We start from the raw sequence: 12,154 nt of genomic DNA on the forward strand, positions 1-12,154 counted from the left end.
GTTGAATACATAGGCTTCGCCATTGTTACGGGAATAGGCTACCCGGCGACACGTGTTAGGTGTTGACTTTATCCCTACTTAGGTTTCGGGATAAAATACCCCAGACTGGTCTTCTGGTGTCTTTTTCTACGGCGAAAGACTAAACCGGCGACGCGTGTTAGGCGTCGGCATATCCTTTCTTAGGATTCAGGATGAAATTCCCCATGCGTGTAAGGCATGGATTTTGGTGTTATTAATAACAACCTGCCGCAATGTTGAATATGCGGACGAGTGTTCTTTTTAACGGTTAGGAACTAACCGGCAGCGCGGGTTAAGCGCAGACTTATCCTTGCTTAGGTTTCAGGATAGAATACCCCAGAATCGAACTCTGGTGTCTTTTTGTACGGAAAAAGACTAAACCGGCAGCGCGTGTTAGGCGCAGACTTATCCCTGCTTAGGATTCGGGATAAACTTCCTTGTACCCGTGAGGCACAGATTTTGGAAGTTGAAAAAGGTGGTGTCTTTTCTTGGGGCAAAGACGAACCCGAAATGGGAGAGGAAGAATTTTATATTCTATCTCCCGACACTGAAGAAGAAGAATTTTATATTCTATCTTCAGCTGGAAAGGAGACTCGAGGTGGGATCTCCACCCCCAGAATCCGGAAGGGTGAAACCAAGAGTGGAATCTCCACTCCGAGATTCGAAAAGATTCAGATAACCCTAACTGTCGGAAGGTTTGATTACCGAACTAAAGATGAATTTCTCGTTTATCGAGAGTGAATTGTGGTTTTGGCCCTAACTGTAGGAATGTTTGATCACTCGATTTGAAAGTGGACCTCTCGTTCATTGGAGGAATCGAGAGGGGATTTTGACTGTGGTCCTAACTGTAAGAATGTTTGATCAATTAGAGGTTTGAGACGATCCTAACTGTAGGAAGGTTTGATCGCTCGATTTGTGGACCTCCCGTTCATTGGGGGAAACGAGAGGGGGTTTTGGTTTTGGTCCTAACTGTAGAAAGGTTTGACCAATTCCGAATATTATGTCCAGACTCTAACAATGAGAGTGTTGAGTGCACAGACGCGGTGAGAATTTGAATGGGAGTTTCTTATTCATCACCTTGTTGTGGTGACCGGGTTATCCCTAAGAATACACTATATGGATTTCTTTTGGGAACTTCCTGTTACATGAATCATCCACCCCCAGCTTCCTTTGCAAAACTGGGTCTGGTATTGTACTCAGTTGGGTATCCGGGTTATCCTTAAGAATATCAGGCATGGTATTCTCCAGGAACTTCTCGTGAAAGAAAGGAAACAGTTTAGACTCATATACCTGTTGGAGTATGTAAGGAAGCAAGTTTAACCTCATGCACCTGTTGGAGGATTGAGAAGTAGTTTATACTCGTATACTCTTCGGAGTGTTGCCGTTCTCATTTGGCTTATCTCAGCGTTATGACGCCGGCTTCAACCAAGGTTTGGACGCTATTCTTCAGAGCGAAGCAATCCTTGGTGGGATGAAGGACCCTCCTGTGGTATGCACAGTACTTCGGATCCGCGGTATTGTCAGCTTCCTCCCGATTTGCGATAGGTGGTAGCTTGATCTTATTATTTTCAAGGAGGAATTCGAAGATGGCTGGAACGTCTTCGTCCTTGAAGGAATACTCTTTTTTGAGTCTCAGGTCCGAAGTCTTTTGCTGTCTTCGGGATTACTGTTGTGACATTTGATTAGCAACACCAGTAGCTGCAGGTGCTTTGCCCTTACCACGAGAGGCGAAGTTTGAGTTCAGAGGATTAGCTGTCGGTAGGTTCCTCTCGGCCTTCTTCCTTCAGAGGAAGCATTCGGCTTGTTCACCGCGTACCTTTAAGTCTTTCCAAGTGTTAGACGGTGTCGTTCCCATTGCCTCCAACACGTCCAATGCGAGGTTGTTGTGGCAAGTCTGGAGAATAAACTCCTCAGTGATCGGGTCCCGACAGTTCATCACCTTGTTCCGGAACCTTTTGACGAAGGTATCAACCAATTCCCCATCTTTTTGTTTCTCGTCAAGCAACGACCCGATGGATATCTCAGTGTCGTCATCGAAAAAGTTAGCAAGGAACTTAGTTTCCATGTCGTCCCAGCTACTCACGCTTCCTGGCTTGAGGTGGCGATACCAATCGAAGGCGGATCCACGAAGAGTGCCAACGAAGGACCGTACCATCAGAGGCTCATTACCGGAGATAACCCTCAGGTACGATTTGAAGTAAATCAAATGCTGCGTGGGTGAACCCTTCCCATCAAACGGCGTGAAGTTAATTAGACTGAACTTCGCCGGATAGGGGATTGATTCCCATTCTCGTGGGTACGGACAAGGAATGCCCGTCTTCTTCATCTCTTGAGCGGAAATCAACGTATTGATTTTGCTCTCGAGATTTTTAATCTTCAGGTTTTTACCTGAGTCTTCATCAGCATTTTTAATCTTCAGGTTTTTACCTGAGTCTTCATCAGCATTCTCGTTACCACCCCCTGCATTGACGGGAGTTATACGATTTGGCTTGCCTTGCTGGTTTGTCAGCGCTTGGATTTGCTGGTCATGCATTTCTCTCATACTCTGCACGGCCATCTGAATTTCGTGCTTGAAGCTCTCCTGCTGTTTAGCCATGGCTTCTTCGAGCATCTTGGCCACTTGTTCCGCGCTTATCATCAGCGACTCGCGGGGTTGCCCCTCGTTGGATACTGTATTATCCGATGTGACCGCCGAGCAGGCATCCGATTCCTCATCTTCTGAAGGTAATCTTGTCCGAACCCTACCATAAGTTCCTCGTATGATAGCTCTAGACTGCAGACGAGTTAGATACCGGGGTATTGGCGGAATTGACTCGGGATTATCCCGTGTCGATGCCCTTTTGCTGGTCATATTGGTGGTGACCCTCGGAAATTCTCCATCTTCAACTACTCTTCTTCTTCGTCAGAAACGCCTAGGCCTTGGTTTTGGCGTTTCGGCACTGAGCCTTTCGAAAACCGAAACTCTTTCAGGGACCGCCTTGATGCAGTTGCACTCAGACAATACTGCCCGAATGAGTTTGGAACAGGGGCATTGAGTTTCCAGTCCTCGGGGACTCCTCTTCCTGATTTTCCTCATGCTCCCATCACGATAGTATAACTCGTCGGTTTGAAGGTCGGAGTAACCTATCGCGTGTCGGCACGATTTCTCAGGTATAACGTCATCGTCATCAGACGACAACATTTTCCTCTGAGAGCAAACTGCCTTCTTAGGGCTCTCAAGAGTCACGCGCCTCGAGACATGCCTTTTTGGGCGTGAATTCTCAGCGTGCTCTTGGACTTCGATGCGCAAATTAGTGCGCGCAGCTGCCTTGAGCTCCTTGTCATGTTGGAGGTGACGGCGACCCCCAGCGTGTTGAGTCGTTCGGGGCTTCTTCATCGGGCCCAAACGTTCTTGGACTGGAGCTTTGCCTCTCTCGTCGGGAATTGGACCGAGGCGCTCCAAGACTGACTTTCTCCTTCGGGATAATTCCACGGGATCTCCCGGAGAAGCTATTGGAATTACCGGCGACTTTGGTTGGCTCGCCGGAGGTTGAACCTGCTTCGAAGGCTGCACTGATTGTGCCTTAGTCTGAATCGCCGCTTCAGACTTCGGCCTCCAAATTTGACAGGTTGGTGGCGGCTTCTTGGCCACTTCCTTCTGTAGCCTTCTACGGGCCTCTTGGACTTGAGCCCGTGCCTGCGCTGACATTGCGTGGCGCTTGCAAATGCGCTCCTCCAGTGTTGAATGGTTCCGTTTGACACAAACCCATTCGTTTGTTGGCGGCTTGGAGGAGTCGCCATTTATCGGTCGTTGAGGCTGTTTGCCTCTCCTGTTCTTCAGATCCGCGTTGTAGCGGATTCTGTCGGTGGACTCCATCGCTTTGGAGAATTCTTTAGCTAAGCGTTGGCGTCGCCTTTGGCGGGCTCTCTTTGAGAGAATCACCGCTCCTTTGGTGATGGAGGAATTGGCAGGAACCAACTTGATCTGGTTGGAGGTTGGTGGAGCCTCACCCGACGCAACTTTGGCGTCAATCGGGGTGAGATCGTCGTTGGTAGCTTCAACTTCTTCGTACCAACGTACCTTTCTCCTAGAGGAGAACTTCTTAGACTTGCGAGGGGAGGTTGATCCGGACGAGGATGATAGATACTCCTCGAACTTTTGTTGGTCGAATTCATACTCGACCTCCTCCTCGACCGGGATTGAGATCCGCGGCTGCGACGCATCGATCTCAGCAGCGAGATCGGTGGCTCCCACTGTGGTCGCCAGATTGTTCGCGGGGAAAATTGTAGCTTTCATTGATTCCATTGCACACTCTTGTAATAGTTTATCGATTACAAAAATCCGATCTTTTTATAAGATCTGGTTACAATGAGATCAAAAGAAAAAGAAAATTACAACTCTTTCCTTATTTGTCGAACAAATCACGAGCTCCTGTTTTGCGGTCACTCGCTTCTGTGGGTTCTTCGCCTGCGCCGGGGTTAATCCGTGGACCACCGCGCGATCTAGATCCGGTTAGATCTAAACGGTATGACGAGTATTATCTCGCAAAGGAAATAATAGCCGGGGGGATTAATTCACCAAGGAAATAATCGCCTTCTCGGGATCAAAGGCCAAGCTTTGATCCGGAGTAATACCGTATGGATCTCAGATCCGATCCCTCTCGAACTCCTGCCTTTTCTGACGTGGACGATCGCCGAGCACCGGATCTGAAAGAGCAAGTCTTCAAAGTTCCAAAGCTTCAATCTTTTTTAAGTTTTGAGCCTTCAATCCAGCAGAGCTTCGCCGTCCAAAATTCCAACAGGTGGCTCGGCCACCGAGCCACCTAGAGGTGGCTCGGTTTTGGCCGAGTCCTCCAGGTATTGTGCCGTTTTGCCGTTTTCCGGTTTCATTGCTGATTTGGACTCTGATTTGTTGATCTGAATCCTGATTTGGCAGTAAATCCGCCTTGGCGTTCGAGTTCGAATCCGTTCTACGGTCGGATGACTCGTTGACTTCCCGAACCGTTGGCTTGATTCCGCACGCGAATGGATGCATTCCGTTGCTTGCGTACGATTCGTAAACCTCGTCGCCTCGTTAATCCGCTTCGTTGCGTGTCACTTGGCTTCGGTGTTGTGGACTGACGCTCGTGTTTAGATACATCACCCGATGATTCGCTGGTTTGTCGAATTACCGTGCCGAGCTGTGTTCAGGGACCTAAAGGTAGTTTTATACGCCTACAGTTATTAATAACACCAAAATCCGTGCTTCACACGCGTGGGGAATTTTATCCCGAATCCTAAGTAGGGATAAGTCAATGCCTAACACGCGTTACCAATTTAGTCTTTCACTGATTTAAAAAGACACCAGAATTCCAGTCTAGGGAATTTTATCCCGAAGCCTAAGCAGGGATAAGTCAGCACCTAACACGCGTTGTCGGTTAGTCCTTAACAATAAAAAGGACAAAAGCCCACATATTCGACATTGTGGTAGGTTGTTATTAATAACACCAAAATCCGTGCTTCACACGTGCGGGGAATTTTATCCCAAATCCTAAGTAGGGATAAGTCAACGCCCAACACGTGTTACCGGTTTAGTCTTTCACCGATTGAAGAAGACACCAGAATTCTAGTCTGGGGAATTTCATCCCGAAACCTATGTAGGGATAAGTCAGCGCCTAACACGCGTTGCCGGTTAGTCCTTAACCGAAAAAGGACAAAAGTCCACATATTCGACATTGTGGCAGATTGTTATTAATAACACCAAAATCCGTGCTTCACACGCGCGGAGAATTTTATCCCGAATCCTAAGTAGGGATAAATCAACGCCTAACACGCGTTGTCGGTTTAGTCTTTCCCCGATTGAAAAAGATAGCAGAATTCTAGTCTGGGCAATTTTATCTCGAAGCCTAAGTAGGGATAAGTCGGCGCCTAACACGCATTGCCGGGTAGTCCTTGACCGTAAAAAGGACAAAAGCCCACATATTCGACATTGTGGCAGGTTGTTATAAATAACACCAAAATCCGTGCTTCACACGCGTGGGGAATTTTATCCCGATTCCTAAGTAAGGATAAGTCAACGCCTAATACGCGTTATCGGTTTAGTCTTTCACCGATTAAAGAAGACACCAGAATTCTAGTCTGGGGAATTTTATCCCAAAGCCTAAGTAGGGATAACTCAGCGCCTAACAAGCGTTGTCGTTTAGTCCTTGACCGTAAAAATTAAAAAAGCTCACATATTCGATATTGTGGCAGGTTGTTATTAATAATACCAAAATTCGTGTTTCACACACGTGGGGAATTTTATCCCGAATCCTAAGTAGGGATGAGTTAACGCTTAACACGTGTTGCCGGTTTAGTCTTTCCCGATTGAAAAAGATACCAGAATTCCAGTCTGGGGAATTTCATCCTGAAGCCTAAGTAGATATAAGTCAGCACCTAACACGCTTTGTCGGTTAGTCCTTATCTGTAAAAAGAACAAAAACTCACATATTCGATATTGTGGCAGGTTATTATTAATAACACCAAAATTCGTGCTTCACAAGCACGGGGAATTTTATCCCGAATCCTACGTAGGGATAAGTCAACGCCTAACACGCGTTGCCGATTTAGTCTTTCACCGATTGAAGAAGACACCAGAATTCCAATCTGGGGAATTTTATCTCGAAACCTAAGTAGGGATAAGTCGGCGCCTAACACGCGTTGTCGGTTAGTCCTTGACCGTAAAAAGTATAAAAGCCCACACATTCGACATTGTAGTAGGTTGTTATTAATAACACCAAAATCCGTGCTTCACACACGCGGGGAATTTTATCTTGAATCCTAAGTAGGGATAAGTCAACGCCTAACACGCATTGCCGATTTAGTCTTTCACCGATTAAAAAAGACACCAGAATTCCAGTTTAGGGAATTTTATCCCGAAGCCTAAGCAGGGACAAGTCAGCGCCTAACACGCGTTGCCGGTTAGTCCTTAACAATAAAAAGGACAAAAGCCCACATATTCGACATTGTGGCAGGTTATTATTAATAACACCAAAATCCGTACTTCACACGCACGGGGAATTTTATCCCAAATCCTAAGTAGGGATAAGTCAACGCCTAACACGTGCTGCCGGTTTAGTCTTTCACCGATTGAAAAAGACACCAGAATTCCAGTCTGGGGAATTTTATCCCGAAGCCTTTAGTCTTTCACCGATTGAAAAAGACACCAGAATTCCAGTCTGGGGAATTTTATCCCGAAGCCTAAGTGGGGATAAGTCAGCGCCTAACACGCGTTGCCGGTTAGTCCTTGACCGTAAAAAGGACAAAAGCCCACATATTCGATATTGTGGCAGGTTGTTATTAATAACACCAAAATCCGTGCTTCACACATGCGGGTAATTTTATCGCGAATCCTAAATAGGGATAAGTCAACGCCTAACATGCGTTACTGGTTTAGTCTTTCATCGATTGAAGAAGACACCATAATTCTAGTCTGGGGAATTTTATCCCGAAGCCTAAGTAGGGATAAGTCAGCGCCTAACACGCATTGCCGGGTAGTTTATTCCCGTTAGAAAGATGAAGTCTATGTATTCAACATCATAGCACTAAGAGAGTTAACTCTCTTAGCACAATGTCACATGCAGAACAGACTTAAACAATCCGCATGCAAGCCCGACTCAAACGGTAATCGATAAAGGCACGTCAAATCCGTTGATGGCTGAGGATTAGCCAAAAATCTTAAGTCTACGTCTAACACAGTCACCGGGTAGTCTATTTCCGTAAGAAAGACGAAGTCTACGTATTCAATATCGTAGCACTAAAGGAGTTAACTCTTTTAGCACAACGTTACATGCACAACAAATTTAAACAATCTGCATGCTAGCCCGACTCAAACGGTAGTCGGTAAAGGCTCATCAAATCCGTTGATGGCTGAGGGTTTGCCAAAAATCCTATAAGTGTGAAAGTCATTGACGCACCAGCTTTATTAACTGGTCTCGTGACTCGATCATCCAACAACTTCGGGATAAGATCCATATCTATAGACGAATCAGCTTTGACAGTTGGTCCTGCAACCCCAACTGTTAGGACTGTCATGCTCCAATACCTTAGGAGCTTAAACTGTGTATACTCTAGTAAACGTACGAGTATAAACTATGTTAACGTCGGGCGATCTGAAACCCTAGGTCAACGTCGGTCAACGCGTAACCCTAGGTCAACTCCAGTCAATGCGTTGTGATAAAAAAAGTCAACGCCGGGCGATTCAAAACCCTAGGTTAACGCCGGTCAACACGTAACCCTAGGTCAACGCCAGTCAACGCATTGCGATGAAAGTCAATACGAGTTAATATATCATGATGGAGATAGTCAGTTCAAAGTCAACTCGACGATACGAGCCAAAATCAACTCATCGGTTTTGATTCAAGATCTCGACGAATGCCAGACGATAAACGCAGCGCCGGACGAACTTTGGCCATTCGTTAAAATATCGAATAGATCAAAAATCGAAGGAGTCAAGAATCAAAGCTAACTACATGTCCTTTTTCATCGACTAAAGGTTGGACCAATCATATCCAAAGTATTGCAGGCTCGTCTATAAAAGAAACGAGACCGAAATACTTTGGAGGGGGTATCTGTAGGCATCAAAAATTACCTATATGTCCCTGCACATGGCTCGAGACAGAGAAAATATGATGAACATCGCCATTCAAATCACAAAAGCTAATTTGACGATGACAAATATACGAAGTGAGTCGACGGATCATACGAAGCAACAGAACTTTGGAATAACAGAAACAAGAGCTGATCGGGAGCCTCGTGTTGTTTACGAAAGTCGGAGCACCCCTCGTGTCCCATTTACTCCACATATGATTCAATCATAGGAGCCTGTAGATCTCCTCGTCGTCTTTCCAACGTATCTTGAACCGCGTAATTCCAAGTCCGGACGACGAACATACGATGGAAACAAACTCGACGCACCAAAAACAAGAAAAACCAAACTGAGACACCCCGGGGTGTCATGGCTTGGCCAAGACACTTACAAGTGTATCGACCAAGCTAAGACACTCCCAAGTGTCTCGGCCACGCCGAGACACTTATAAGTGTCTGCAACACGAAAATGCTGATTTTAGTTGTTTTCGGCGGTTTTTTCGATTGTTAACCGCCTGGATTTGCTCCAACTGATCTGATAATGTGGTTAAGTGGTTTCAACTGAAGATAAGAGGGAATCGGCCATTCTTATCCGAACACAGGGCTCCTGAAGCCTATAAATACAGCCCCAGGGCCTTTATTTTTTGAGATCTGGAATTCTCGAGCGTTAGCGAAGCCCTGCCGAATTGAGGACTGAAGAGCCACGAATTTCAGAGAGGAGGAGGAGACTTCAGTGGATTCTTCAGCATAAAAAAGAGGAGTTCGTCAGATATGCACCCCGGTTCTTCCCTTAAGATTACCCCGTTACGGTAATCTTAAGAAGAGCAATTATCTCGTTGTTATCGAGATAAGCGCTTCGGCTTCTTGATTCCTTCGCGAATCGACGAAGCTCCGGATCTGATCTGATCGTTTGGTGGTCCATGGATATCAACGTCCCCGTCACAGGCTAAGATCCCATGCAAGCAGAAGACCGATAAATGATCTATGTGTTGTTTGATGAGAATTGTATTTTCATTGTGTAAAAGTCTTATAAAAAGACTATCTTTTTGTATTTTCATTGTAACGACTGAAGTTGTAATGAGTACCTCAATGGAGAAACCGATTTTCTCCCTAAACAGTCTCCTCCGCCGCCGCCTCCGCACCACCGCCTCAACCTACCCAACCCAGGTACCTTGGCCTTCAATTATATCTCAGTTCTATAAGTTGATCTGAAATATTGTTCATTTTTTTGAGAAAAATGGTCTTAATATTCATGTTCATTTAATTTTTGAGATAGCTTAATGTTCATGTTCCAACAATATGTGCCTTGTGTGAAGCATCAATACATCTGAAATGGGAATTGTAACCAATGTCATACTAAAAATACCAATTTGGTCATTTAGCCCTTTTGTTATAGAGAAAAGTATTTGAAGTTTATGGTCGTTTTCGTATATTACAGTGGCGAGGTAATCCTGGATGCATGGCTATTCTGCTAGTTACCATTGCGGTCAATGGTCGGTGTGGAGGATATGAATTCCTATGGACTTATTCTGTATCGCATTTTTGGGATATACACAAATTTCACAAAACTAGCATGAAATTTGTAGAGTTTTGCTCAAACTGCCTTGAACCTTAATGGGTAAATAGTGCTTAAATTACCTTTCACATGATATTGCACTTATAAACCTTGTCTGTGTTCTATTATGTATCCATGCTAGGATTAGCTGAAGTGGATCTCCTTTCGCATGATTGTTTTGTTAAATCAAACTGCCTTGAATCCAGGATTAACTGAATCATCATGTATCCAACTGACATATATCAAACTACAAATTGGTTTATCCCAAAAATGCGTGAAATTTTGGTTAAATTGACATATATCCTTGATATAGTGCTTAAATTGACATATATCCTTGATATATATCCAGGATATATATCAATAAAACTAGCATGAAATTTTGTGTAGCTTATAGTCTTATTGATATTTAATAGAACACAGACAAAACTGACATATATCTAGGATAGAGACAAGCTATGCTCTGACATATATCAAACTGCCTTGAATCATCATGTATCCATGCTAGGATTAACTGAAGTGGATCTCCTTTCACATGATTGTCAAGCTTATAGTCTTATTGATATTTGCGTTGTAGGATGAATTTTGCGTTGTTTGATGAATTTTGCTTTTTTGGTCATTATTGGAATTTGCGTTGTAGGATGAATTTGGCTTCAGAAACTCAAAATGTTGAAGAGTACTCTCAAGATGGTAAGAGGGCCAAAAAGGCTAGGTTTGACTATGTAATATGGTCAGAGCAAGAGAATAGAGAGCTACTAAGGCTTTTAGTGGAGGAGGTGAAGAATGGCAACAAGATGGATAATGGAAACTTCAAGAAATATACCATCACACTAAATGTGTTGCCATTCATGAATGCTAAATTTGGAAGAACTTTTAAATTTGATCATGTAAAGAATAAGATCAAAAGTTGTAAGAGGAAGATTGAACCAATTGAATTACTATTGAGGAATAATTCCGGGTTTGGTTGGGACCCAATATCTCAGAGAATTACTTGCTCCGTTGAGGTGTGGGAAAATTATAAACAGGTTAGATTCTTAATTACCCAAAGTTTCTAACTACATAATATATTGTATGTTTGCTAATTATAAAAAAAGAAAAAATTAATTTGTTATCTTTGTTTTTTAACAGGCTCATCCTAATACACCAATGCTTAAAGATAAGTTGTTTGAAAATTTAGAGGATATGCAGATGGTGGTGGGTAGCCACTCAGCTAGTGGGAGAGCTGCTGGAGGCTTAGGTTGTGGGGGGTAGAGAGTGCGCCATTACATAATGCATTGGGTGAGGGTATATTGGATGATGACATTGGACTTGATACTATGGGTGAAGCAGAACCTACCCAACCACCAGTAGATCCTCCACCACCTCCCCCTAATTGCACTCCAAGCCCTACCACTCCCGTGGCTGAATCTGTTCCATCGACCTCTAGCACTAGCAGAAATATTCGTAGAGCACCTTCCCGCACCACCGCCTTTGCATTGTCTCAACCCGCCGTGCAAGAAATGGCGAGTGGAATTACAATTATAAGTAAGGCTTTACAAGAGTTAGTTACAGAGGTGAGGTTGTTGCGAAGTCGCAACCAACCGTGGGTCGAGGGAGTGGCTTCAATTCCAGAATTTACCGATGAAGAATGATTGACTATCCTTAGTCAAAATATTTCCCAAGACGTGAAGGATATGTTTGTGAAGATGAATGATGATCAAAGAAGAAGGTTTATGATTTGGCGTCTGACTGGAGTATTTCCAAATGACGACAATCACTATGCTTATTAATGACTTTTATGTTATATGCTTTTGGGAACATAGATGTTAGTTATATGCTTTTGGACTTTTTATGTTAAGCACATGAATGCTTTTGGATAGTTGTTTGCATTATCTTTTAGAGTTGATGTTAAGCACATGTACATGTTCTGATTTATAATCAGAATGTTTTGTATTTTGCACATGTACATGTTCTGTATTATATCTAATTTGGTTGTGTGATGGGAATTCTTATAGTGATTAC

General features: G+C 44.1%; 1 protein-coding gene across 1 annotated transcript; it reads left to right on the forward strand.

The window, feature by feature from the left end:
* On the forward strand, nt 9,691–11,404 carry LOC109847532 (uncharacterized protein At2g29880-like). Its single transcript, XM_020416763.1, has 4 exons — nt 9,691–9,768; nt 9,878–9,942; nt 10,794–11,178; nt 11,282–11,404. The coding sequence occupies exons 1-4, from the start codon at nt 9,691–9,693 to the stop codon at nt 11,402–11,404; spliced, it is 651 nt and encodes a 216-aa protein (XP_020272352.1).

Source organism: Asparagus officinalis, chromosome 7 (assembly GCF_001876935.1).
Source record: "Asparagus officinalis chromosome 7, Aspof.V1, whole genome shotgun sequence".
In the NCBI taxonomy this organism is placed as follows: domain Eukaryota; kingdom Viridiplantae; phylum Streptophyta; class Magnoliopsida; order Asparagales; family Asparagaceae; genus Asparagus; species Asparagus officinalis.